This window comes from Manis pentadactyla, chromosome 19, assembly GCF_030020395.1.
Source record: "Manis pentadactyla isolate mManPen7 chromosome 19, mManPen7.hap1, whole genome shotgun sequence".
Classification (NCBI taxonomy): domain Eukaryota; kingdom Metazoa; phylum Chordata; class Mammalia; order Pholidota; family Manidae; genus Manis; species Manis pentadactyla.
In genome coordinates, this window is record NC_080037.1 from 704070 (window position 1) to 730197 (window position 26128).

General features: G+C 49.6%; 1 protein-coding gene across 2 annotated transcripts; it reads right to left on the minus strand.

The window, feature by feature from the left end:
- Positions 1–4716: 4716 nt before the first annotated feature.
- GORAB (golgin, RAB6 interacting) lies at positions 4717–25496 on the minus strand. Of its 2 annotated transcripts, XM_057495159.1 has the most exons (6): positions 24541–24974; positions 22899–22969; positions 17285–17639; positions 14725–14826; positions 12611–12751; positions 4717–6418 (listed from the first exon to the last, which is right to left on the minus strand). In XM_057495159.1, exons 1-6 carry the CDS (start codon positions 24681–24683, stop codon positions 5959–5961), a joined length of 1272 nt encoding a protein of 423 aa, XP_057351142.1. In that variant the 5' UTR covers positions 24684–24974; the 3' UTR covers positions 4717–5958. The 2 variants fall into 2 exon arrangements, with proteins under 2 accessions (XP_057351142.1, XP_036756856.2); XM_036900961.2 differs by lacking the exons at positions 22899–22969; positions 24541–24974 and adding an exon at positions 25036–25496.
- Positions 25497–26128: the final 632 nt, after the last annotated feature.

Sequence of the window (26128 nt, forward strand, 5' to 3'; positions counted from 1 at the left end):
CATAAAAACTATCCCCCAAACTTAACCTCTTATAATAACAACCATTTTATTTACTTCTGATTCTGTGGCTGGAATGGAACTGCCACCTGACCCTCCTCACCTGACCCTGCTGACCCCGTTCCCTCGAGGTCGTGTTTGTGAGGTGTGATGTCCTGCCAGGTGCGTAGCTAGCCTCTGTAGGCTGTGCCCGATTTAGACGGTGTTCAGATGGCAGCAGACACTGGACTCAGGCCGGATGGGCCCGGGGGGCGGAGCTGTGGAGAGGAGTGGTCACGCCGGCACCCTCATGAGACCCCCAGACTGGATGGACCAGCACGGGCGATGCATTTCCCACGGTTCCAGAGGCTGCGAAACCAGGCTCGAGCTTCCAGCTGACTGGTGTCTGGGCAGTGCCCTCCCTGGCTCACGGGGGTGCCCCCCTGCCCGGTCCTCACACAGAGGACAGAGGGGTGGGGCTGGGAGGAAAGGGAAGGGGAGCGAGGGGGGTGCTGGAGGGGAGGGGCAGGCTCTCTGCTCTCCCCTCGAGGGCACTAATCCCATGGGGGCAGGGCCCCGCCCCGTGACCTCATGTAACCTCGGTTACTGCCTCCAAAAGCAGTCACACTGGAGGTCAGGGTTTGAACTTATGTATTTGGGGGACGCAATTCAGCCCTTAGTAGGGGCACGGGCCACAGTCCCCGACATATCAAAGCCAGGAGAGGCTCTCATAAAGTAAGTGCCAGCGTGGCTGTGGAGTTAAGAATGTGCCCCACGAAGGTGCCAGAAAACCCACTAAGCCCAGGGCAGCTGAACTGGCAGAAACGCCACCAATGTGCACCGAAAGGGACTGAGACTTCCCAACACAAGAGGCCTCTGGACACCCCCTCCCCCACCGTCTATGGACAGGAAGCTTCTCAGTTGCAAACATGGGTCATCTGTCACAGCGAAGGGCAGAAATCTCAGAGAATGTGCAGAGAACCTTGAACCAGAGCCTCTAGTTCAAGACTGGTCACCCTCCCGCCCCCAGAAGAGGAGGAACTGGCCACACACCCCAGGACGGACTTCGACGCCTCCGTTTGCCTCGTGCTCCTCTTCCACTGGAAAGGGAACGTCTCCTGCAGCTGCTGTCCCCCTCGCCCTGCACGCGCGGCGACGGCAGGTGACTTTTCGTTTTGGTGGAAGGGGTGAGTGAGGTCTCTTGTAAGGTCATGAACGCCATTAAGGAGATTCCCCCCATGACCGAATCTCCTCCGAAGGCCCTGCCCCCTCACCCCGTTATGTCAGGACTGGGGCTTCAGCACACCGGTTTTGGGGGAGTACAGACACTCTGCCAAGAGGGCTGCCTTCAGGCCTCCAGAGCGGATTCGGAGAGGGACCGAGGGCACTGCTCATCTGACACAGTGGGCCGAGCAGACCATCTGTTTTATCTAAGATGAACCACTGTTTGCCCAAAAAACAGGGGTACAACCTGGCCTGTGCCAAGGGAGGCAGTAGGGCCAAAAAAAATACCACCCTCTGAGTTTGGCTGAAGTGCAGCTGATGTCACGGGAACACGGAGAGGAGACCTGCCAGAACCCGCAGGGCCTCCTGGGCACCTGCAGGCGGCCGGGCATTCCTCGCCCGCCTGAGGGCCGCCGGGCTTCTCACGCAGCATCTTGGGAGCCGTGCGCCTCCGCGGTGTGTGGAGCTCTTGGCCACTAGCACCAGGTGTGCTCCCCCCAGAGGCACAGTGGCCGGGGAAGGAGGCTGGACATCTGAGTCCATGGGATGCTGGGCTCACCCAGCAGCAGTTTCCGAGCAAAACGCACGTGAGGTAAATAGGCCAGAATGCGGGCCAGGAGTCGACGTGGTGGCCTCAGCTGCTTGTCGGCTGTGAAGGCCGGGTCTGAGCACCTGTACTTACGATTCCACCGGGTGGCAGTTCCATGTACGTGCTTATGGACGTCACACATGTGCCTCAGTTGCTGGCTTTTGCTTGGCTAAGAAATCGAGAAGATGGGCAAATCCACAGGGTTCTAGATTAAGTGAACTCGGGGTGAACGCAGAGCTCCAGGAACATGGACACGACTGACTGTGGTGTGCACCACGCGCATGGCGGTGTTGCCCGGGGTGAGGAGCTCGTGAACACCTGCTCCCATTACCCGTTCCTCCTCCCCTTCACGGGGAGCAGTGCATCTCAGTCCTGATGGACCTCAGGCCTGGTGACCTGCCCCGAGGCGTGCTTCAGTTTGCTGTGTCCCGTCACGTCTCGCAGCTTGAGCAGGCTCCGTGCCAGGCTCCCCGTCACTCGGCCCGAGGACCTCCTCCGGGTGACTGCGAGCGTGTGTCCTGGAGCCTGAGCCAGTCTGTCCCGTCTGCCTCGTCCTGGCTTGGCTAGCCCCCGCTGCCCTTGGCTTGGCAGCACCCCGAGTTTCTGTAACACTCACACTTACACTGTCCTCCACAGGAGGATATCGGTAGCACTTTGCCAAAAAGGCATGTGTTTAAAGTTAATTTTTCCGTTACATGCTGTTTTTTTTTTTTCCACTGGTAAATTCGAGTGGATCCCCCATTTGAAGTCAGTGACATGCAAAAACCTTCCTTTGCCAATTCATTCCTGCTCTGGTGACTACAATTTTTTGACTCAAAATCTGGACACACCATCTTAACAGTTGGGTTGTTTCTGCGTTGGTCCCCAGTGCTAAAGGCACACTGTAAGGTATGGCAGGCCTTGGATACATCCACAGATTGCAAAACAACTGGATAGATGACTTAAAACTAGGAGTGTTCTAAGAATCTGGGACTTCCAGAGGATGTGTCTGTGTTCACTCATTTTTCCTCCCATCGTAGAGGCATTACGTTCTGTATCTGCCTTTGTTTTATGAGTCTCGGTCTTAGTCCTTAGAGTGTTGGCTTGTGAGGACAGAGGGCACAGATCACATGCCTCTTAAATAGTTGTGCCCGTATGATGCAGGTACACAGTCGTCTGCAGAGATGATGGTGTGATGTCAAGACAGTGTTCAGGTTAGGTGCTTGCAAACACTGCTTGGCATTACGGCAAAGGCGGCTGGAGAAAAGTGCCCCACTTCTTCCCTCTGGGGAGCAGCTCAAGTCAGGCCTGGGGCAGATCTTTGTTAAGGAGGGTGTAATTATTCTGGCACTGCGTGGCCAGGGGTCTTGTCTGACAGACTGAGTTCTATCTATCGGGGCCTTTAAATGCTGACTTGCCTCCTCAGAAATATGAAACCCCAAACATCATGTATAAAGGTCCCTGGGAATGGCCTGGGTCAGAATAACTTGAGTCCGTTTGTGCCAATGCCTTGGAAGGGGGGTGCGGCTGAACCCGAGGCTCCCTGGGAGAACTATGCTGCTGGATGCAAACAGAGAACGGGAGAGGTTTGTAGCGGAGTTTTTACTTGTAATTCAAATGCCAATCTGGCAATGAAGTGTGTTCCGGGAATTCCAATCAGGAGTTTTTATCCTCTGACTTGGAAACCAGCTGCGCCCTCGGTGAGCACAAAGATTCACCACGTGCGATTGCTGGGATTGAGGAGAATTATGTGGAGGTGAAAAACTTGAGAAAAACCCTAATTTAAATGCAAGGAGAACCAGGCTTTAAGAAATTGTTTCTCTGAAACCTATGAAAATGGCTTTAATGAAAGTAGTAGAGAATCGAGGTGTAAGAACTTTTAAATTCAGGAATTCAAGTTTGCCTCAAACTTCACTTTTAAAGACATGAGTGAAAATTCCCAGTTTAGTAAAGACTGCCTTTTAAGTAACACAAAGGAGCTAACTCCTGAATTAAACATCACACCCGGAGCTCCGACACCGCGCACTGGGCAGCTGAACACCAGAGAGAACTCTGCCAACCACCTGACCCACTCACGGTGATTCTGAACAATTTCCCTCCTGCAAGCAGTCATGTGGATTTGCAAATCATGTACCTAAAGTCTCTGAATGAGTTTCATGCTTCTAAGAGGCAAGAGCTACCGGGGAAAGCTGGGCACGTGGCCATCGCTCAGAGGGCTGGGCACCTGCCGGTCCGTGTCACACTCAGGACACAGCCCTAAACCGAGGCAGTGAGACGCCCACTTACGTCGCCGCCCGAGCGCTCGGGCACCACCTGGGAAAGTCCAGCAAGGTAAGCTCTTCAAAATAATGGTTTCGGGGGACTTCTTATAGGCGCATCTGAAATCACCCCACAAGCACATAAACATGGCCCTGAGTGGGTCATGAAGCAGCTTCCCAATGGAGGCTGCAGGGAAGGGCCCAGCCTGACATACACAAGACACACCCAGGGCTCAGAACTGCAACTCTACTAGCACAGTAAGTTTAAAATGTGACGAAAAACAGGCCAGAAGTGGCATCTCTGGCTCTCAAGCTCATCCGTAAAACAGGGTGCTTAACCCCGATGATCTCCGAGTCCCACCCAGCCCACCTGCCCATCATTCCCGCTTCTCCACACGCCTGGTAAGGGAGGGACCCAGAGGCTGTGACTAGGAACCAGACCACAAGCGGCAGCCAGCCAGCATCCCGGAGCCCCACTCACTCACCTGCCTGCCCTGACGGCTTGCGCACAGGTGGGTGACGGCAGCCAGCACGTCCTGCCTGGGAACACAGGCTGAACTGCTCAAAACTTTTAAGAAAGTTTTAAAAAAGATAATTTTTTCAAAAGAAAAAGTTCTAAGAAAGATAAATGACAGACCACATTAAAAATGCATCAGACTTGCTTATTCCTTAGAAAAATAAGTGTACTGGGCAATGAGGCTTTGTTTTAATGTCATCCACACATAAAAACACAGCCATCTACATAAATGCCTCTGTTCAGAGAAGTCAGTAATGGAAAGCTGTAATTTCAACTCAAATTATGTAATATAAAAATGCAAAGGTCATCCACATTACAAGAATACCCTCACACAAAATCACTTAAAAACAGGATGTCCCCAACTTTTTCAGAAATTATTATGGAAAATATATTAACGTTGTTGTCATCCTCTTTTATCATGGTGTTTTAGACTTTTATGCAATATTTGTACTTTGAATAGTTGATAAAAAGACCATCATTTAATGTGATATTCACAGATTTCATGACAAAACTACAATCTTTATACACATTCACATATAGCAGTCAAATACTAGTGATGCAATCAACAAACTAGTCAAGCAATAAGAAAATAGCCATTTTAGCAATTTAAATGCTTTATGACAGGATAATTTATATACACCATAACATGTAAAACATATTTACAGATAACAAAGGAAAATCAATTTTTTGGATAATCAGAAGTAACAATAAGATTTTCTACATAATTTCCAGCCTCACTATAGAAGTGTTTTCATTGTCTACATTTAATCAATGTGCTGATTAAAGATAATATACTAATAGTAAAATTATCTGTATTATGGTACACTTCACACACATTTGTGTGTATCAAGTGACACAATGCACAGCTGTAAACCACAGCCACCCAGAAGGAGGCTGGGCACGAAGGGACCCCGCCAAGCGGAGCTGTGACGTCGGGGTGTCTGCGGCTCCGCTGAGACCCAGCAGCTGTCCCGGCTCCTACTGGGGCTGCTTCTTGCTCTGTCTCTTCCCCACGTTAATCCTGCGCCTCCCCTCTGGTTACAAAGGACTGTTTCTCAACACTGTGCCCAGCAGAAGGTGAGTTCAGCTGGGTGCCAGCATCGTTTCTTACTTCACATCTGCCTGCCTGGTCCAGACACCACTGCCACCCAGGCAGCTTCTGCCGTCCTCGTCGACTGCTCGTTTCAGCCGGCAGCAAGGTGCACGGGCGGACTGGACCAAGGTCAAGGAAAACAGCGGCCCTGTTACAAAAGCACACATTTTGTGAATTACGAAGGAGCCCCGTTGGGTCAAACGTGTTACACTAAAGGCCACCACGGATTCGAAGCGACTGCTGTTTCAATCCGAGGTCCCGGCACGACCCACGGCAGGGCTTCCTGAACGGCGCCCGTGTCAGTTCAAGCGAACAGGGCGCGTCAGGCGGTCAGAGCCGCCGGGGCGCCACCTGCGGCAGGGCTGACTTCCGGCCCCGGGCCGTCCGGGTGAGGGCGGCGAATGCCACCGGCTTGCCCGCACCGTTCGCCTGCCTTTGGGGAGGCGGCCTGCTCTTGATGCCTCTCGTTCTCGCCGGCAAACCCTACTGCCACACTGTTCCCTGCAGGCGGGCACGGCCGGCCTGGACGAGGCGGCACCTTCCTGGCGTCGGCCTCTCGCTCCTGCGTCGACCTCTCGGCCTCCACCCCCAGCCCCAGGGTCCCCTCATCGGCCTGAACGTCCAGCTGTCGCAGCAGCTCCTCCAGCTTCCGGGCCTTGCGGAGCTCGTTCTGCTGGATGATCGTGCAAAGGTGCTCGGTGAGCTGCTCTTTGACCTCCGTCTTGCGCTGCAGGTCGAGCTTCGCTGCGACGTACTCGGCTTCGGCCCTGTCGAACCGCTTCCTGGGGGAAGTGCAGAGATCGCTCCGTTAGCTTTCTGCGAGGAAGGTACTCAGAGGAAGGCCTGGGCACGGTAATTAAACTCCAGGACTGGAAGCAGAGTGCACAGTGAAGATACGGTGTCGACAGCTTATGCGCACTCACTACACGTGAGACCAACGGGGCTGCTGCTGCTGAAACCTCGGGGGCGCCCACATCCGACCCTCCTAACGTGACAAGGTCCCTCCGCACGCGCCTTCCCTTCCCAGGAGGCATCCGAGCAAACGCGGGCCGAGCGCAGGTACGAGGCAAGCTCGGCGGGGCAGCACTGCTCGTGTCCGCACACCTACGCGCCACCGTGTCTCAAGCTCCGGCCGTGGCGTCAATGCAGGCAGACCCGGGCAGACGCAGCCTGCTCCCGGGCCAGTGCACGCCAGGGCCGGCACACGGCTGGTTGCGGTGGGCGGGGAGCAGAGAAAGGCCACCCGTCCCACTGGACTCACGGGTCAGGAGAGGAAGAAAGGCTGTGGCGCATGAGGGCATGCCCGTGGGTGGAGGCGGCTCTGGATGGGACAGGGCGCACCCAGCAAGGGGAGGCCCGGAGAGGACAGCGGGGGGCTGGGGTCTTCAGGCTCATTCTGGGAAGGGCTCCTCGGCCTCAGCTGTGGACTTGTGTGGGGTGCCTGTGCGCTGGATGCCACCCACTGGTGCCAGGAGCGCTCAGCAGCTGTGGCTGCCAGACACCATGCATGTGGAGTGAGGGTCCCTATGACCTGGCCCTGGCCAGCCAGCTCACTGCACGTGTGGGCAATACGTTGCTACTGACTCTGTGAAAGAGCTCCGCCCAGGGCTCTGGGCTGCACAGCTGCGGGAGGGCAGAGGCTGGAGTGGCGGCAGCGCCGAGGACGGAGACGGCTGCGGGGGCGGACAGGCCCCGAGGCAGAGACCGGCTCGCTGCGCAGACTCGCTCTGAGTGGACGGGGTTCTAGTGAGTGACCTGCCACCGTGGGAGCAGAGTTGGGTATAACCCTTTCACCCCAAGAACGTTCCACTGTCATATTTCGGTCTTACTGAACCCATAGTGAACTTGCCTGGGGCCGAAACCCGCCCCAGCTGAGTCCCAGGGTCACGCACTTCTCGCTGGCCACTCTGCGACAGCACCTCACTGACACGTCCGCCGGGACACCAAGCTGGGCCTGCACGTGAGGCCAGAACACCAGCCCTGCTTGGAGAAGGCTCATTCTGTCGCGGAGTCACCTCTGACCTCCTTTCTTTCCTTTTGCATTAGGTTGATACAGAAAGAATGACCTATCCTGGCTAACCTTTGCTTTGTCCATACATTTGTGGGCTTCTGTTTTTGCCGAGATCGATCCCTACCTACCAGCTGGTTATTTACCGTAACTACCACTCACAGTGGTGCAGGCCAGGCTCACCACTGCCTCACCTGCTGTGACGGCCCCTGTCAACTCAACGCGCTCATTTCCAACACTAGAATTACAGCCAAGAGGAAACGGGCATCTCAGCAGGACCCTCCGCTTCGGGAGGAACACGGTGAGAAAACACAGGCTCTGGTTCCGGAGAGTCCAGGGCCCAGGGCCGGCCTCTGCGGCGCACGTCACGTGCCTGGAGGGGGGCTCAGGCTGGGGGGCTCAGGCCGAGGGGCTCCGGCGCGGGGCCCACGGGCAGTCTCAGGCGTGCCGCCGGGCCCCAGGCTGCTCTCCTGGGTCAGAGCCGCGATCCCCTCACTGGGCTGTCCCGCCCACCCCCGGCCCAGCGTGGCCGCCGCCACGGCTCCGTCTCAAGCCTGCTCCACCAGACCTCAGTGTTCCAGTCCCCGGGTTCCAGAGCGAGGCCCCGGCAGGCGCGGCTCCCACCCGTCCCAACGAGCTCCCAGTGCCGGGCCCTGCCACGGGCCCGTGCTGAGCCCAGGGACGAAATGCTCTGCAGCCGGTAGCTCATCTCGGTTCTCATCGCCTGTGGGAAACGCGGCCAGGCCGTGCGGGCAGGGCTGGAGAAGAGGCAGCGACTGACAGTGCCAGGGCTGAGAATGGCGGCGAGGCAGGACATCACGGCAGGTTAGGGACCCAACAGCCCACGCACACAGGGCAAGGGTCTGCACAGCTCTCAAGGAACAACCTCCCCACCAGGCCTCAGAACCAAATGGCACCCAGTGGTCGCTGAGCAGGTGGTCTACAACTACCATCAAGTAAAGTTCAAGGATCTAGTGCTTGTACTCGAAAACTCTTATTTATATAACATCATATACCATAGGAGAATGAGAAAACTAGCTCTTTTTCAATGACCGCCTGTGTAAAAGAACTGTTCTAAAGGGGCCCTGCTGGTATCTGAACCCTCCCCACCCTGACGTATCCCGCTGACGAGTACCCCGCATCGAGCTGGAGCTACGTGCCTGTCCTTGGGCACGGGGGCTCTGAACACCCTGCCCCCTCCCCTCTCTGCGGTCTGCAGTCTGCGGTTCCCCTCAGCCAGCCACTCAGTGAGCAAAGGTCCACGGACTGGGCTCACTAATGCTGAACTGAAACTGGATTTGCAAAGAGTTCCCTAGGTTTCCCCTGATCTTTCACCCTGGGTAAATCACCGAAGATTTTGCTTTTCTATTTATTTAAAGACCTTTTGGCTAGAAACATATATATATATATATGTATTCTTACACTGCGTGATTTATGTTTAAAATATTGATTAGTTTCACGAACTGCACTGCATGCCCGGGAGTCAGGTGGGTGATGCCGAGTCACAGTATGATGACACGCGCAGTAAGACAAACTGAACTGGAAATGTAATCACGGAATTGTTTTGTTATTTTAAAGGGACGCCGAGTGATTTAATAAATGATTCTTAAAGGATCCTAGGAGCTGCCTCAGGAACCCCTGGTATGCCATTAGGCCCCAGGGATCCACTTTTACATTCACAGTTCCTTTTCTGAGCACTTCTTCCTATCTGTAAGGATCACCATATCATTATTTGTATAGATACAGAGAAGAAAGAAAATAATTTCTTTCAGAGAAGAAAAAAAACAATTATATTTTTTAAAAAAAGAATAAAGCTAAGTATATTTTGCAATTATCATATGGGTCCATAGGACCTTTTATAAATCTAAGATGAAGTATGGGTTGAGGGTACATTATGAAATACATTAATATTTTTCCTGTATCTTGAAACACTTTGCCATTTCATCACCATAGGAGTTATTTTGGCATTGCTCATCAATTATTACCATTTACGCTACAAAAATCAAAATAAGAAAAGAGGATGTTGGAGTGGGAGCGGCCCGAAGGCTGATGCCAGGATGAACTAAGTCATCGTCTGCCTGCTGTGTGCCCAGCACTGCACCGGCTTCCAGGGGGGAGTCAAGGGGCTGGAAACACCGGGTTTGCAACCTGCTCTCATCCTTCACTGAACACAGCTAACGATGCTTTTTCATTTTCTGCCCGTAATGGCAAAGTAGAAAAAATTGGTAAAGATAGTTTGCAGTTAGTAGACAAATCAGATGATGAATGCTGTGGTTGGCTGAAAAGTGATCCCCAAAGACACTCGCTTCCTAATCTCTAGAATGTGACTACTACCCTCATATAGCAAAATATGTAATTAAGTTATCATTTTAAGACTTTATTCTGGACTAACCAGCTGGACCCTAAACGCATCACATGGGTCCCTTCGAGAGAGGCAGAAGTTTGAGGGCAGAGGAGGGAGCCAGGGGCAAGGGAGACAAGAACTGTTGGGGCAGCTGCCAGCCAAGGGGTACCTGAGCCACCGCAGGCGCAAAGGGCACGGGGCGCCTCCCTGGAGCCTGTGGAGGCAGCCCCGCGACACTGGCTTCCCAAAGCGAGACAGAGTAACTTCTTCTGAAGACACCAGGTGCTGACGTATTTTATGGCAGCCCCAGGAAATCAATACAAATGCAGACAGATGATCTAAAGGCTAGACATGTGAAATCTCAGACTGAGTCTTCAAAAAACACATTCAGGTGAATTTTCTCGATTTGAGGATGCATGGAAGATACACTTCACTCATTTGGACAAAAAGGGACTCTGTCATTCTCAGAGGCAGTAATTTCAACAGGAAGAACTGAGTCACACAGTTTTACAAGTCCCGGGACTGTCCTGTGTGCTGGAAGGAGTGACTGCTTCAGCTTCTCATAGTGTTCCTAGTCAGACGCTGCTCGACACAGACGTGTCTGCCCTGCTCACACTCTTACTCAAATTTTAATAAAATTGTTTTCCACAACCCCTTTTATTCTTTCTTCTGTAAGTCATTCACAAAATGGCTTAACATATGTCTGTGCACCCGGGCATGCACGGGTGTGTGTATCTGTGAGAACGGGAGTGCCTGTTAAACAGTGGCCGCTGTTTTCCTTATTTGCTGGGGGTTAAAGAATGTTCTGGAGGCAGCTGCTCTCAGACTGGCTGGGCGCACGGCCCTGGCACTCCGCAGCTCCCAAGCTGCTCACCCCAAGGGCTGGGCTCCTGGGCAGTGTCTGCCCTGCCCGCTCTACGGAGGCCAACCTCACAGCGAATTCTGGCCTGTTCGGGATCCAAGAGACCCACGTGCACACGGCTTCGTTCCAGGTACTACAGAACTGTGTTCCTTTTACTTAAGCAAAGCCAAGGGACTCCCACGGAGACTGACTGCCCTGGGGGGCTACCTTCCAGTAGTAATCTGGGCTGTAATTTCTCAATAACCACAGATGTGAATTTAAAACATGTCTTGATCTTACACATTAACAAGATACACCCTGGTTCTGGTCACAGCTGTCCATGGCATCTGACTGTAACTCGAGAGCTTGGCCTCACGCACCACAGGGATATTCACGTACAACTGGGTCAATATCAGCATGAGAAACTGTCGGCTTCAGCTTAAGAGATATAAAAACTTATCATGTAAAATGTTTTAATTAATTAAAAGTATCTATATATTATGGGATGTTTCTCTTTTACTAGCTATCCTACCACCTTCTTTGTGGTTCTCTGAAGGCTAAAACTATGGCACTTCTTGTGTCATGGTCAGTACAGAGAGGTGTCCACACTCCAGGCTCCTCTGGGACAGGGATGACGTTTCCATGGGGGCATCTAGAATAATCTGACTTACTCCCGTAAAGGGCTGCAAAAGCATAGACTGTTCCTCTGGCAAACTGGAATCACAATAAAATGTGCTAAGAACCTAGGCTTAGTTTTAATAAGATCTTGGTTACCTACCTAATGACCTTACTAATAGCAATCAGGAACCTCCAGTTATCAGCTACTGATGTATTAATTAGGCAACTAATCAATAAAGACAACCCACTAAGTCTAATAGCATTGGTCAGATACCACTTACAAAAATCACGAGGATGCACAAACCTCTTCCTAAACAGTAAACAGTAAATTAAAAACCAGTCAGCATTTGTGCTTTATTGTTTTGTAAACATTCTGATGTGTGGTTACCTGGGACTATGAGGCGTCCTGAGTGGCTTCCGGCAATAACAGAGAACGCAAAGCCGACCCACTAACGCACAGCCTCCCCTCGTGAGCGGAGACACCGGGGTGAGAAAAGCAGTGTTGAAGGTATTGAAAACCCCGAAACTGGACTTAACTTTTTGCCCTTTTTTCTGTTTGCAAAGTTAATGTAATTCTTTACAGGTGAATTCATTTTTAAAAAACTCCGTGACGTTTTTCCTCTTTAAAAAAACGCCAGTGTTAGCAAACACCTGACAGCAAACCAGATTTTACACAGAATCTTATCAAACAGAAAAAAAGAGAAAAAACCTCAAGCTTTTAAGATAAAGTAGTATTTTCTTTAAAATACTCAAAGGCTTAAAAAAACAAACAGACCTTTCTTTGGTGAAAGCCAGAACAAGACCTAGGCTGCTCCCCGAGGAGCACCTCGGACAATCAGTGAGCGCACAGAGTCGGGGTGAGGGGGGGCTCTGGGGCAACTCATTCGGGCGTTCAGGGTCCCAGACACTAAACAGCTGGTGGCTTAGCAGAGAAGACTGACATGTAAGTAAATTATCCAAGAAATGCTCCAACAGGAACATGAATAGTGAACAGGCAGACAGACTTGAGGAAGAAGAGACACTTGATTCAGTAAAGCAGGAATGTCGCAGCCCGCAGTGGGGTCGCCAGGAGGCTCAGATGTCATGCAGAGGCCAAGGCTGGCCAGCAGTGGACACTGACTCACTTGACCACGCCCCCGGGTCAGGCGACTGCCCCAGCTCACCGAGCATATGCGTACTCCAGGCTGGCCTCATCGATCCGGTTCCTGAGGATCCCGATGTCAGCGGACACCATGTCATCTAAAGCCTGCAACTCCTTCTGGATGCGCTTCAGTTTCATGGTCTCTGCCTGAGTTCTTTTAGATCTAGAAAATCAGGAACATGGTTGAAAAAATAAAAACCCCTAAAAATCACATATCCATGCAGAGGAAAGTGAAAAAGCAAGTTACTGTATAGATACTAGGTCTACAATGCATGATTTTCAAAAATTAGGAAGAACAAGGAAAACTGAAATCAAACAAATGCTCGTGGCGTTCTGGCATTCTCTGGGACAGCGCCTGGGCTTCCCCCACTACGCCAAGCTGCCTGTGAGCATGGATCACTTTCACACACAAAGGAAAAGAAAGATGAAGAATTGCCAATGAACGGTTCACTCTCAGCTCTATATTCACTCCGTAAGGACAATAATGAGCGGGGACGCACCCGGACCTCCTTCCACTGGAACGTCCACCTTCTAGCCTCACCCCTCCTGCTAAGCCCACTATCACCTGTCTGATGCTCAGACACCAAGTGCAGAGGCGAGCATCGCACGACATTCCTCACCATGTCTGAAAACATCTACTTGGTCTGACCTTTCATAGGACTAGATTCCCCCAACTTCTATTGCTTTGATTCTTATTCTTTACGCAAAACTACAGGTCCTCAAAATTCTTCCTTCTAGGGCTCAGAAACACTTTTTTCCTTGTTCACAAGCATAACTGACCCCATCACCTGTCCTAGGTCCCCCACATATACTACACACTTATGAAACATGACAGACACACACAAGCCAGCCTTTGGCCACAACCTCACGCCTTTCAAAATCACACGTTCTCACAGGACAGCTCCCGCACTGCACCGCATGTATCGCATGTACAATCTCCTGGCTTCTCCTCCATTACACACTCACCCTTGTTTCCTGCCCACAAAAGTCAACTCAACAGTAGGATTCTTTCACTTGAGGTTCCTCAATGCCCATTTGCTAATAAGCTATGCAGGTCCTATTTCCTTTCCTCTCTGTGTCAGGACTTTTCTGTCTTAAATCCAAAGTGCATAGAATTCAAATGCTGAGCCTGTAAATCTTTTCATAAAATCCTAGTAAACAGCATTCCCAACCTCTTCCAAATGAAGACCATTAAAATGCTTTTCAACTACTTTTCAAAAATTTTGTTCTTTTTTTCAGAAAGTTCATAAGTTGCATATTTCCTATGCCTCATGAAAGATCAAGGTGTACCAGTAGGAAAAAAAGTCATTTTTAAGTACACAAACCCTCTGGCAGATACCCTGTGGGGCACTCACTCCCACCTGCCTCCCTCTCCGCCCCAGCCCTTCCCCCAATTCACACGCGTGCCCCATCAGGAGAGCTGCCCCTCATTTGGGAGGCCTACACAGATGCGTGCTGCTCGCACTAGTTCGTACCACCCTCCACCTGCTTCAGTGACTCAGCGTGTTCCCCTAGGGACATGGCACCTCAGTACTACACACTACAGGGCGGAAGGAGCGGGCGAGGGACGGGAAAGTGACTCACACAGGACACGAGGCCAGTGCAGTAAAGGGGCAAACGGACCCCGGGAGGCTGGAGAACAAGCATCCCCCGTGTGGGCCGGCACGCATGACGGCGACCTCGAGCTACAAGAGGCTATACTGCGTCATGCGCCTTCCATCAGAGGAGCAGGTCAGTGATTTAAGAACGTTCACAGGCAACACACTTAAGATGAGTGTAAGTCTACATCACTTTATTCCTCTGCACACAGATGAGCGTGGCCTCCCTGTCGAAACTGAAAGCTGCCCCTGTAACTCATTTATTTATATTGGCAGCTATTTTTCTGCTCCCTTGGGGACACGGAGATGGCTGAAACTACTAACAAGAATGTCCCTGAAGGGTTAATTCGTTACAATCTAGGCTTAGAAAGTCCTCTTTAATAAGTTAACATTGGAATTTCAGTTCATTCACAGACCATGACTTGTTTAGTTGGCCTTAGAAGGAGCGACTGCAGAGGATGTCAGTACATCAGCCGACCTGGGGAAGCCAGGTGTGAAGCAGGGTAGTGCTGGCCGTGGGCGCAGCCTGGCGCCTCACCTCTCAGCGATGGCCTCGGCCAGCAGGGCCTTCTTGCGTTTGTTCTTCTCCTCCATTAACCGTTGCTCTTGCTGGAGGACTTCCCAACGAGACTTTTCTTGCCTAGGGAGTAAAGACAGTATAAAGGTGAGTTTCTAAAACCCCATCCCACACCTCACTGGTCTCAACTGTAAGCCAGTTTTGTATATTTTCCTTCGAAAGTCTGCAGCTCATGTTGTTCTGATAGGAACAGAGACTGTGGTCTGAAGTGAAGAAGGCTTACGTAAATGGCCCTTTGAAATTCACTGGATGTATATAATCCAGGAACCCACAAACTAGAAGCCAGAGTACTGTGGCAGTTTTGGGAATACAAAGAAACTCATGTAAGTTAATTATGTATTATATGCAAAACGGAGAGCAAAGTAAATTGGTCTATAGCTAATGTCATGTTACATCTTTTAGAGTTTTCTATAATGAAAGTCTCTACCACCTAACACCCTTAGGACCCTAACCAATGTTTATTTCATTCATTTTCTTTCAATTTGCTCACTTTTTTCTAGCTCTTAAACATTTTTAAACAGTGAAACATGATGAGCCAAGACTTGAATGCTTTTTTTAAAGAAAAACTTCAAAGATCTGAAAACATGAAATGTCTTCCAAACTGTCCAATTCTGAAGGGCATGCATTAAAACTTCCCATAAATTCATGAACTTGATGTGAACTCCAATTAAACAAGGTAATAAAAGCTATTTACTCCTATCATCATCATTTCTCATGGCCATTCTATCAGAATCTCCACTCCCAGGCTTGGTAAGCACTTTTGAGCACCCCTCTCTCCGACCCCCAGCCCCCACCTCGGTGCTGACCTCAGTCCTCCTCCTTTCTCACTAGGGCGCCTCCAGCTCACCCCGCTGCCCCCCCATCCCCGACCCCGATCCCCGAGCTTCCTCTGACGTCACTCTGGTCCGGTGACTCTCCTCAAAGGCCCTGGTGGGACCGGCTGCATTGGGGAGCTCGCCAGGCAGGCCTCCCTGCTCCTCCCACCGTAATTCTCCATCCTCTGGCCTGCCTCTGCCTGAGAAGTGAACTGTCGTTTCTGAGCATTCGCTAGGGTACAGCTTTCCTTTACCCTTCCTACAGCCTAGGATTTCTCCTTTTCAACAGTCCTGAGATTGCATGTCTACTATGAGCATTTCCCCAAGTACCTAAAAAAAGACTATTTTTCCTAATGACATTTGATCTGAATTCTCCAGCTCAATTTAAACCCACCTCCACTTGTCTCAGGCCTTTGCTGGTAAACTACACTTAAAGATATTTAAATGTATGTACTTGTTCAATGTTGGTCTCATAATTCATGTGGCTTTATCTCTTGTCAAAACGATTTCTTGGTTGTAAACTCCTGATGGGCAGGTAACACTTTAAACTCACAGTACAGAATCTGGATCAGCAGAGATTGGAAAGATATCTGAGATTAGAGAAAACATAAGGTACTTTGAAAAACTCAAGAACTAGAAAACAGAAACAAATGCCATCCTTTCTTTCCTGGGAGTGATCAATCAGGAGGAAACAAGTAAGAGGAGATGTTACGACATAAGCTATATAGTTGACCCTTGAACAATGCAGGGGTTGGGGCACCAACCACCCAACACAGTTAATCTGTGTGTAACTTCCAACTCCCCAAAACTCAATTACCAATAGGCTACCATTGATATCTTACCGACAACATAAAGTCTCCTAACACGTATCTTGCAAATTTTATGTATTACATATATTATGTATTATATACTGTATTCTTACAAAAGAAAACCAGAGAAAATTTTTTTCCAAGTCGTCACAAATCTCCAAAGAATTTTTTAATAGATTAAAAAAATCTTGTTTGACCCATGCAGTTCAAACCTGTATTGTTCAAGGGTCAACTGCATAATAAAAGAATTCTGACTATAAGAATCCACTAGTCATAGGATGGCAATTTCTGTAAGGATGTGACTGAACTAAATTCTGGAGATGGTTTCTAATACAAACACATTTAATAAAGGAAAAGAAGTCTGCTGACGTAGCTGAATTATCTGAGCAGTCCCCTCAAGGCCCTCCTCTTTCCTCTGATCCCTGTTCCGTCCCTTCCCAGGCCCTCTTCTGGGCCCGTGAGACAAGACGAAGCCTGAAAGCTGAAGGGGGGCCTCCATCTGGGGACAGCTGTGCCCATAAGAGGTGCTGCTGAGTGGTAGCGACACAGACGTTACCCAGAGACGTGCATGGGAACCCCAACTCTGTGGCTGACTAGGGGCGTATCTGCCTGGGGGACACACGTCTTCTCCGGCTCCAAGATACCTCATCTGCCAAGTGAGGATAATGCGCATGTGTGGGACGGCTGCTGTGAAGACTAAATGGCGCAGAAAATACAAAATGCCTAAACGATGGGCTTGTAACATATATGGGTGGCAGGCATTGTTCAATAGTTTATTCAGTACATTTCTAGGTTAGAATATAAAACAGAAAATGTTAGAACTACATTTCTTCAAAGCCCAATGGGAAAAGAAAGGCAAAATGGAGAAGGTCTCATGGACAATACAGACTTACTAACAATTCCACTTTCTTTTCTCCCGGTGTGCAGTCTGGCTTGGGGGGCAGAGCCTCCGCACTTCTGAGGCCGTCATGGGAATTCTCAAGCCCCAGGGTCCCTGGCCGACTGCCAACGCCCTGCGGTTCTCCGTCAGCCCCAGGAGAGGTGAGAGTAAGGGGACCAGGGGCAGGACGGGGAGAGGAATGTGGTTTTGGAGCACTGAGCCTCTGGTCTGGGGCAGGACGCAGCTGCTCTGGAGGTCCTGAGGTCGATCCATCCTGGAGTCCAAGTTTCTGGCTTTGCTCTTGAAGAAGTTTTCTTCGCTGAAGTTGTTGACTTTTCTTCACGGAAAGGCACTGCTGTGGTTCAAATGGATCTATATAAACAAGGAGTGGGGAAAATCCCTTTGTGTGAGCAGCGAGTAATTATAATCTCTCTAAGAAAATAAAGCATTAACATTAAAGTACCGATGATTCTGCAGGGTCTACCCTCCTTCTTTATCTTAAAAGCCCACGGCAGAACAGCCATCCTCCGTGGCCTTTCAACAATTCTCTCAGCATGCTGTTACTATTTGACAAAAGTTATCCCAGCTCTCAGTTTATCTTCAAGAAGTCCATTCGTCTGTGAGTTACACCTCAGGATACAAAGCAAGGTTTCTTTTTCATACTGATTTGGTTAACTGTCAAAAAAATCAACCAACTCGACCAAACCCGGGAGACAAATGAATTCTCTGATACGTTTTATTTTTGATTTATAGTCTGTCAAAAACAAAATGAAGGCTGAGTTTTCAAATGGGCTTCACCTTTCCTAAGTTTTAACAGATCTTAGGGCAATTTGATACATAGGTAGATACTATATACACAAAGGGTAACTGAGAAGTCTCACTTCCAGAAATGCTAGTTAACCCTAAATTGTTTTCCTTCATCTTCCAGAACAGTCCAAGGTTGTGTTCCCCAAAGTCTAGTCAGCCTTTAATCAATGTGTGCAAGCTAATTTTAATAGCAGCCTGAGCAATGCAACAGGGGAAGAAAAAACAAGGAGGAAACTTTAAAAAAGCCAAATTCTTCTATTACACTTTCTGGATTGTTCGCACCACTGTTAACCTTGCAGGGCAGACAACTGGAGGATTTGACTCATGTTCATACTGTGTTTAATAAGATCTATAAATGGTATTCTCTAAGAAATGCCTGGGAAATGGAATTGTAAGTCCCTGTAAATGAACTCAAACAGGGCCTTTAGATTCTGCACATTAACCTCTGAGACAGCACAAACCTGGCACTTAAATGTCCCCAAGGAGAGTTAAGCACCTCGCAGCTACGGCTCCGGGCTGCCCCCACCCTGCTCGGGGACCTCGGGTGAGTCGGTCCATCACCCCACACTCCAGCTTCCTCGTCTGTCACACTGCCTGAGAATTTACCCACTACTGAACTCAAGGAGTCGGCGTGAGGATTAATGCAGACATGTAGAGAAAATATTTTAGAAAGACAGACACATATCCAATGTAAAATGCTGTCACTGTTGACCTTAGGCAAAAACATGTGTCTCCGGTGTCTTGCAACCCTCACTCCCGCTGCTGATTTTTGGTCACACCATCAGAATATGCACTGAGCTGGCTTACCTCTCACTCACGCTCTAGCTGAACTATTAATGGTCCCTCTGGAATTCAGCTTCCATTTTAATCTGCATTCTCACAAAATCTACCTGTGAGAGTAAGAATGCTAACTTTTTAACTCCCAAACAATAAACAAATCAGGCCACTTAAAAATAGAATATATAACCAAGCCACTCTTGGAATAAGTCCTTATAGCAAGGTTGAAGAATACAAGATTAATGTACAAGCCAACTGCCTGTCTATGTATCAGCAATGAAAAAGTGGAATTTGAAATTAAAAACAGAATACCATTTACATTAGCATCATTACTTAGGTATAAATCTAACAAAACAGTACCGGATCTATAAGGAAAACTATAAAGCTCTGATGAATGAAGTAAAAGAACTAAAAATAAATGGACAGATATTCCATGTTTATGTATAGGAAGATTCAATATTGTCAAGATGTCAGTTCATTCCAACTGGATCTATGGGTTCACTGCAACCCGTTTCAAAATCCTAGCAAGTTATTTTGTGGATACCGACAAACTTGATTCTCAAGTTTACATGGAGAGGCAAAAGACCCAGAAAAGCCAACGCAATATTGAAGAACAAAACTGGAGGAATGACAATACTTAACTTCAAGGCTTTCTATAATCAAGAAAGTGGGATTTGCGAAAATGGACAAATAGATCAATGGAGCCAAGAATAGGCCCACATAACTATAGTCACCTGATTCCACGAAGGAACAAAAGCAAATCCAGTGGAGCAAAGACAGTCTTTGCAACAAACGGAGCCGGCAAAACAGGACATACACATACAAAAAAGGTTATTCTAGACACAGAACTTACAACTATCACAAAAGTTAACTCAAAATGAGAAATGCAAAACCCAACACTATAAAACTCCTAGAAGATAATACAGGAAAAACCTAGAAGACCTCACGTATGGTGACAGCTTTAGATGCAACACCAAAGGTACATCTATGAGAGAGATCACTGATAAGCTTCATCATAGTTAAAATCATCTGCTCTGTAAAAGACAATGTCAAGGGAATGAGAAGACAATTCACAGACTGGGAAGGAGTATCTGGGACAGACGCACCTGATAAAGGTCTGTCGTCTGAAATATAAAAGAACTCGGAACACTCAACAGTAAGAAAACCACCTGATTAACAAACAGGCCAAAGACCTTACAGGCTCCCTGTCACCACAGCAGGTACACCACCAGCAAACACGCACGAGGGATGTTCCGAATCCTATCCCATCCGGGAAATGCAGACTGAAACAAGATACCACCCGACGCCTATCAGAACGGTCAGAACCTGAACACCGACACCACTAAGTGCTGGTGAGGATGTGGGGCCACGGGAAACTCTTGGTCCCTGCTGGTGGAAGGCAAACTGGCTCAGCCACGTGGAAGAGTTCGGTGGTTTCTCACAAAACTAAACATACTTCTATGACACGATCCAGCAGTTGTGATCCTTGGTATGTACTCAAAGGAGGTGTAAACTGATGTCCACACGAAATCTCAACACGGATGTTTACGGCAGCTGTACTCCTAACTGCCCAGACTTGGAAGCAGCCAAGACGTGCTTCAGTTGGACAAGTAAACTGTGGTCCATCCAGACAATGGAATGTAATTCAACACTACAGAGAACTGAGCTACCAAGCCATGAAGAGCACGGAGGACCTTAACCGACTATTAGGGAGAGAAGCCCACCTGAAATGGTGACATACTATCTGATTCCAACTATGTGACATTCTAGAAAAGGCAAAACTATGGAGATGGTGAAAGGCTCAGTGGTTGCCAGGGTTTGGAGCGAGGAGAGAGGGATGAATGAACAGGAAGGGAATGAGGATGGTTAGGGCAGTGAAAGTACTCTCTCTGCATGATACTGTAAAAATGGATGCATCATCAGGCAATTGTCCAAACCAATCCAATGTACAGCACTGGAAGTGTATGCTCATGCAAGCTATGGACTTGGGTGATAACCACATATCAACGCAGGTTCACCAGTTCTAACAAATGTGCCACTCTGGTGGGGGACATTGATGACGGCGGCCGTTAGCGAAGGTAGGAGGTAAATGGGAAATCTCCATTTCTTCCTCTCAGTTTTGCTGTGAACCATACACTGCTCTTAAAAAATTAAGTCTTTAAGGAAAAAAACTGGAAAAAAATGCAACATACTGTTTTACATATTGGAGGTCGTAAGTATCAAGACCACGGTAACTGGCGAGCACAAGTTGGGGGCAAGTCACAGTCACCTCCAGCCATTAAAAGTGGCTGCTGTGATTAAAAAGTTTAGGTGCTAACCAGACCGGATTTTTCACCATAAAAATTCTGATTTTTATGTAAAATATCCTGATTTTTAAATGTACAGAACTGTATGGATCAAGAACACCTAGATCATGCTGTAGTGGCAAAGAACTACGGACCTTTGTGGTTTTAAACAGGTTTATTTTTATTAATGCCACGTGCCAGCTGAAGGCCAGCAGGGGTTTCTGCTGATCAGTCTCTCAAAGCTCTGGCCACCACCTAATGTATAGCCACCATTTAGGGGTGCCTAACCCCGGGGTTGGGGGTGAAGAAAGCCCGTTGGAGCAATTAATGGTTCTGACCTAGCAAGTGACCTATGCTTCAGCTCAGTTCAGTGCTGACCCAGCGCTGGGTCCTTCCCCAAATAAAACGGCAACGGGAACACACTGGGAGATGGAAACTAGACGCATTTGGCAAACGGCACTAATGATTATCACCACTATTAATTTAAAAATAAAATTTTAAATTAAATAATCCAAAAAAAAAAAAAGCATATTTGAGGTTAATTTTATCTAACAGGCTACAGGTTTGTGATCTCTGCTCTCCATCATTTAAGCCCACTCTCCCCACCCACAAACACTGTCTGAATCCTGTGCTGATCGTTCCCTCCTTTCACTTTCTGTACATCACGTTGCATCCTCAAGTATTTCTAAAATATTTTATTTAGTTGATTCAACTTTTTACAAAGGGGAACATGCCATATGGAATCTTTCTTTAACCTAATGTGGTATTGCCAATATTCATCCATATCGTTCATGTCACTGTAGCCATTTATTTTTAACACTATATAATATTCCACTGTGTGAATAAATCAGAGTCTGTAGATCTTCCATTGACAGGCTTTTAGGCTGGTTCCAGATTTTTGCTTCTGTGAGTATTGCTGTTATGTCTTCTGCTGCACACGCAGAAGAGAATTTGCCTTAGATACTATCTACCGACTGCTGAGTCATGAGGTCTACCTGCCGGAGAAAAACGCCAGGCTGCTCCCCAGAGGGCTTCCCTCTAGCAGCGTGTAAGGTCCTCCGGCCACCCTCTCTCTTCCACACACAATACTGCCGCACCTTCTAATTTTTGTGATCAAACGGGTATGAAGAAGCATCTCACTGTGCTCCTGATATGCAAGTCTCTGCTCACTGATGGTGGTAAGAATATCGTCATATTTCTTTTTCTAAGAAATATCTAGTCATGTTTTCTGTCAATTTTCCTTTTGGTTTGCTTGTATTTTTTAATGTATCAGCAGTAATTGGAAAACATAATTAAAGTGAAAATATTTCAATACCAGAAATTATCAAGTGTCTCGGAACAAACTCAGCAGGAGGATGTTCAAAACACCTACAGGAAAAATTCTGAAATTTTGTTAAATTATGAGAGACCTAAATAAATGGAGACATATACCATGTTAGTAGTAGTTAATACCGGGAAGATCCTATCTCCCCAAACTGACCTATATTAATGCAATTCCAACCAAAGTCCAACTGGGTTTCTCATGAAATTTGGTAAGATTATTAAAAATTTTGTATGAAAGGGTAAAAGTTCAAGAATACCAAGAAAACTTCCAAAGGAAAAGAGCAAGGGCACTAGACTAGCAGATATCAGGAATATTATGAAGCTTTGTATTCAACGCCACTAGCCCTAGGTATCGGGAGTACTACTAAGTGCTGTGCTGCTGCAGGAATACAGAAAACGAGCAGGGGAACAGAAGGAAGAACTGAGAAACGGTCCATACATGTGTGAGGCCTTGTACATGACACAGCACCGCAGATCAACAGCAAAAGGCGAGATCCTCCATAAGTGGACCTGGGGAAAAAATGGTTATACAGAAAAGATAAAATCAAATACATACCTCACACCAAATAAAAATGAACAGAACACTCTCCACATGGATTAAGGACTAAAATATCACATCAACACTTAGAACTCTTAGTAGAAACACATTCCTTTATGTAGTGTTTTGAATGTTACAACACAGTAAAAATGATTTTTTTTAAATCATTGAAAATAAAGACTAGTATTTTTTTAGACCTTATGGTATGGCACAGATTTCTTAAGACAAAATATTGACTATAAAAAAGGGACTGACAAATGTGACCATATTAAAATTAAATACATTGTTTATCAAAAAATAAAAGTTAAATGGCAAGTTACAAACTGGGAGAAGATATTCACAATAACTGGCAAAGAACTTTATTATTTTAAGTGACTGACAGTGTAGGGCTACTTGCTACTGAAGCGTGACTTCTCTTAACCTTACTATGACCACCAACGCCTTCCCCTCCCTGATCGGATTTCCTTGCCTCCCACCTCTGTGAATTGTTACATTCCTTTTTCTTTACAGATTTCCTGTATTTCTAAAAGGATATACCTTTGTATAATTCTGATCTTCTGTAAATGGTATCAGAGTATATATACCACCACTTACTCTTCTCACATATTTACAAAATTTACACGCTAACGCATGTGGCTGTAGTTCAGCAGGAGCCCATGGACATCACACCACCATCTGTCTACCCCTCCCTGTTAATGAACTGAAGTTGCTTCCAGATTTTTACTATCATGAACAGGGGTGCTAAGAACATTCTTCACCTTCCCCAAAGCACACATGGGTTTCTCTGGAGTACTGTGCTTATTTTTGCTGGTTTAATGTATCTTTAAGTCTGGAGAGCAGCTGGAAGGACCCTCTAAAATTAAAGATCCAGCTCTTCTAGCGTCACAAGTAAACCCAAGGCAGAAAGATTTAGCAGCAGAGAGATGTATATGCCCGTCGGCTATGAATGTGCAAGGGTGCTGAGATGCTCTCTCCTCAAGGTGCTCGTGCTGTAACACCTCACTGTGAAATGCCGGGCCTTGGAGTTAGGGTCCTTCTGCCCCCATTCTACCCCAAACTGCAGGGGGACTTAGAAGTTTACTTCTAGGTAATAAATGTACTGTTTAATCTAGACTTCACCACTGTCTTCTCTCCCGGGGCAAACTCGCCTCTGCTAACACAGGGCCGGTGGCACCTGCCCCGGATGCCCGGCTCCCCGACACGATGGGCTCCCCGCTGGCTCGGCAGCCGGTTCTCAACACACCCCACACCCGCAACCGCACGCACCGCAGTGTGCCTGGTCGCTGGCCTGCCCGCTGCAGGAGCTGACACCCGTGGCCTCCCGTCAGACGGGGCGGAGGCCCTGGTGCTCTGCGCGTGAGTGTGAAGGATGCCGAGAACGGGGACGAGACTGGAGACCACAAAGCTGGAGTCAGTCCATCACGCTGAAGCACACACAGCCTGCAGGCCAGCTCCCTCTCTAACCCACTCTGGCCCCATGTCACTCCCTTTCCCACTTCCCAGCCGCGACGGCTCCGCCCGTGTTAACTGGACGCGGGCTCACCTGGCACCACCCCACGGAAGGTCGCGGGGCTCATTCCCTCCCGGATTCCGGAACGTCAGCCGCACGCCGAGCGCCGTTCGCGTGGCCGGCTTCCCGCCGGGGCCGGGCCGCCCGACCCGCCTCTCCGCAGGCCCACCCCGCATGCCTGACCCGCCTTCTCCACGCGCGGGAGCAGGAGCACGACGGCCACCCCGACGCCGCGCACCGGCCCCTCGCCGTCCGGCCCCCCACGGCGCCCGGCTTCCCGCAAACACCGCGGCGACCAGCGCGCCTGGGCCTCAGGTGCGGGTGCGCCGCGGGCTCCGAGTTCACACTCACTCGGCCCCGAGCTCCGCGCTCCCGACCGCCGTCCGCTCCCGAGAACTCCGACTCCCGCGAGGGGCGCATCCCGCAGCCCGGGCCGCTCCCGGGAAACCGAACCCCAGCCGAGGCCAGCACGTTCTCCGGAGCGGCCGCGCCCGGACGCCCAGGACGCCCCGGTGGCACGGCCCTTACCTCCTCCGCGCCGCAGCCGCCGCAGCTCCTCCTCGGAGAAGCCGGCCCAGGCCCGCGCCATCCGCCCGACCGCCGACCGGGGCCAGACTCGGCACCTACTGCCAGCAGGGCCGCCGGGCACATCCGGGTTCAGTCCGGCCGCGCCGCCCGGCCAATCAGCGCGCCGCGCCATCCGCACGAGGCCCCCTGGCCCGGCGCGGGGTCCTGTTCTCTGAGGCTGCCCCCGGCCGTGCCGGGCGAGGGGCACGAGGAGACCCGGGCCGCGCCCGCGAGCCCCGCTCCTGTCCCGGCGCTGCTCCCGCCGCCCGCCCTGTTGGAGCCGGGTTAGCCGTCTCAGGAAAACGGGCGGCCGACGGCGGTACGGCGCGGGTGGAGCTGAGCAGGCAGGCGCGAAGCGGCCACGGGTCTCGGGCGAGGGCGGCGCACGCAGGCGCCTCTGGGTCCCCTGCAGGTGCCCGCCGGGCGGTGTGCGCTGGGTGTCGGGGCCGCGGGCCCGTCTGCGCTGGGGAGGAGCTACGGCGGCGGCGCCTGCAGGGTCGCGGGCGGGCTCGGCCGCCCCGCCTCCTTCCCGAGGGAGGCCCCCGCCTCCCCGTCAGCAGCCTGCACCTGCTGACGCTTCACCGGAGGCACCGCCCCGCGCCCCGACGGGCCCTGCCCGGTGCGGTTGTCCGTGCGACCGATGCCGGCCGGGTTCTGAGTGTCCCCGGAGGACGGGCGCGAGGGCCGTCACGGTGTGCGCCCTGTGTGCATTAAGAAAATTCATCTTGACTCACGTTTAAAAAGCCCAGCTGTGCCTTTCGGCTTTAGAGCGTCAATATGTTTAAACTAGTAAAGGAATAGACTGAAAATAAAATACACCGAGAAAAGACTTGGAATGAGCACATGAGGTTTAAATAGGTGATCAGAGGTGAAGGATGTTTGCAATAGCCCTGTGACCTTGGATCTTTTAATCTTAAAGTCGGTTTTTGCCATTGAAGAGTACACAGGGCTTCCTGTGTTAAATGTTAAATGTGGACTCATTTTCCCTGACGTTTGAAAATTAAAATGCCATCCGAAAGGATTGGAGGGGACAGATTTCATGCAGTTTTTGGAC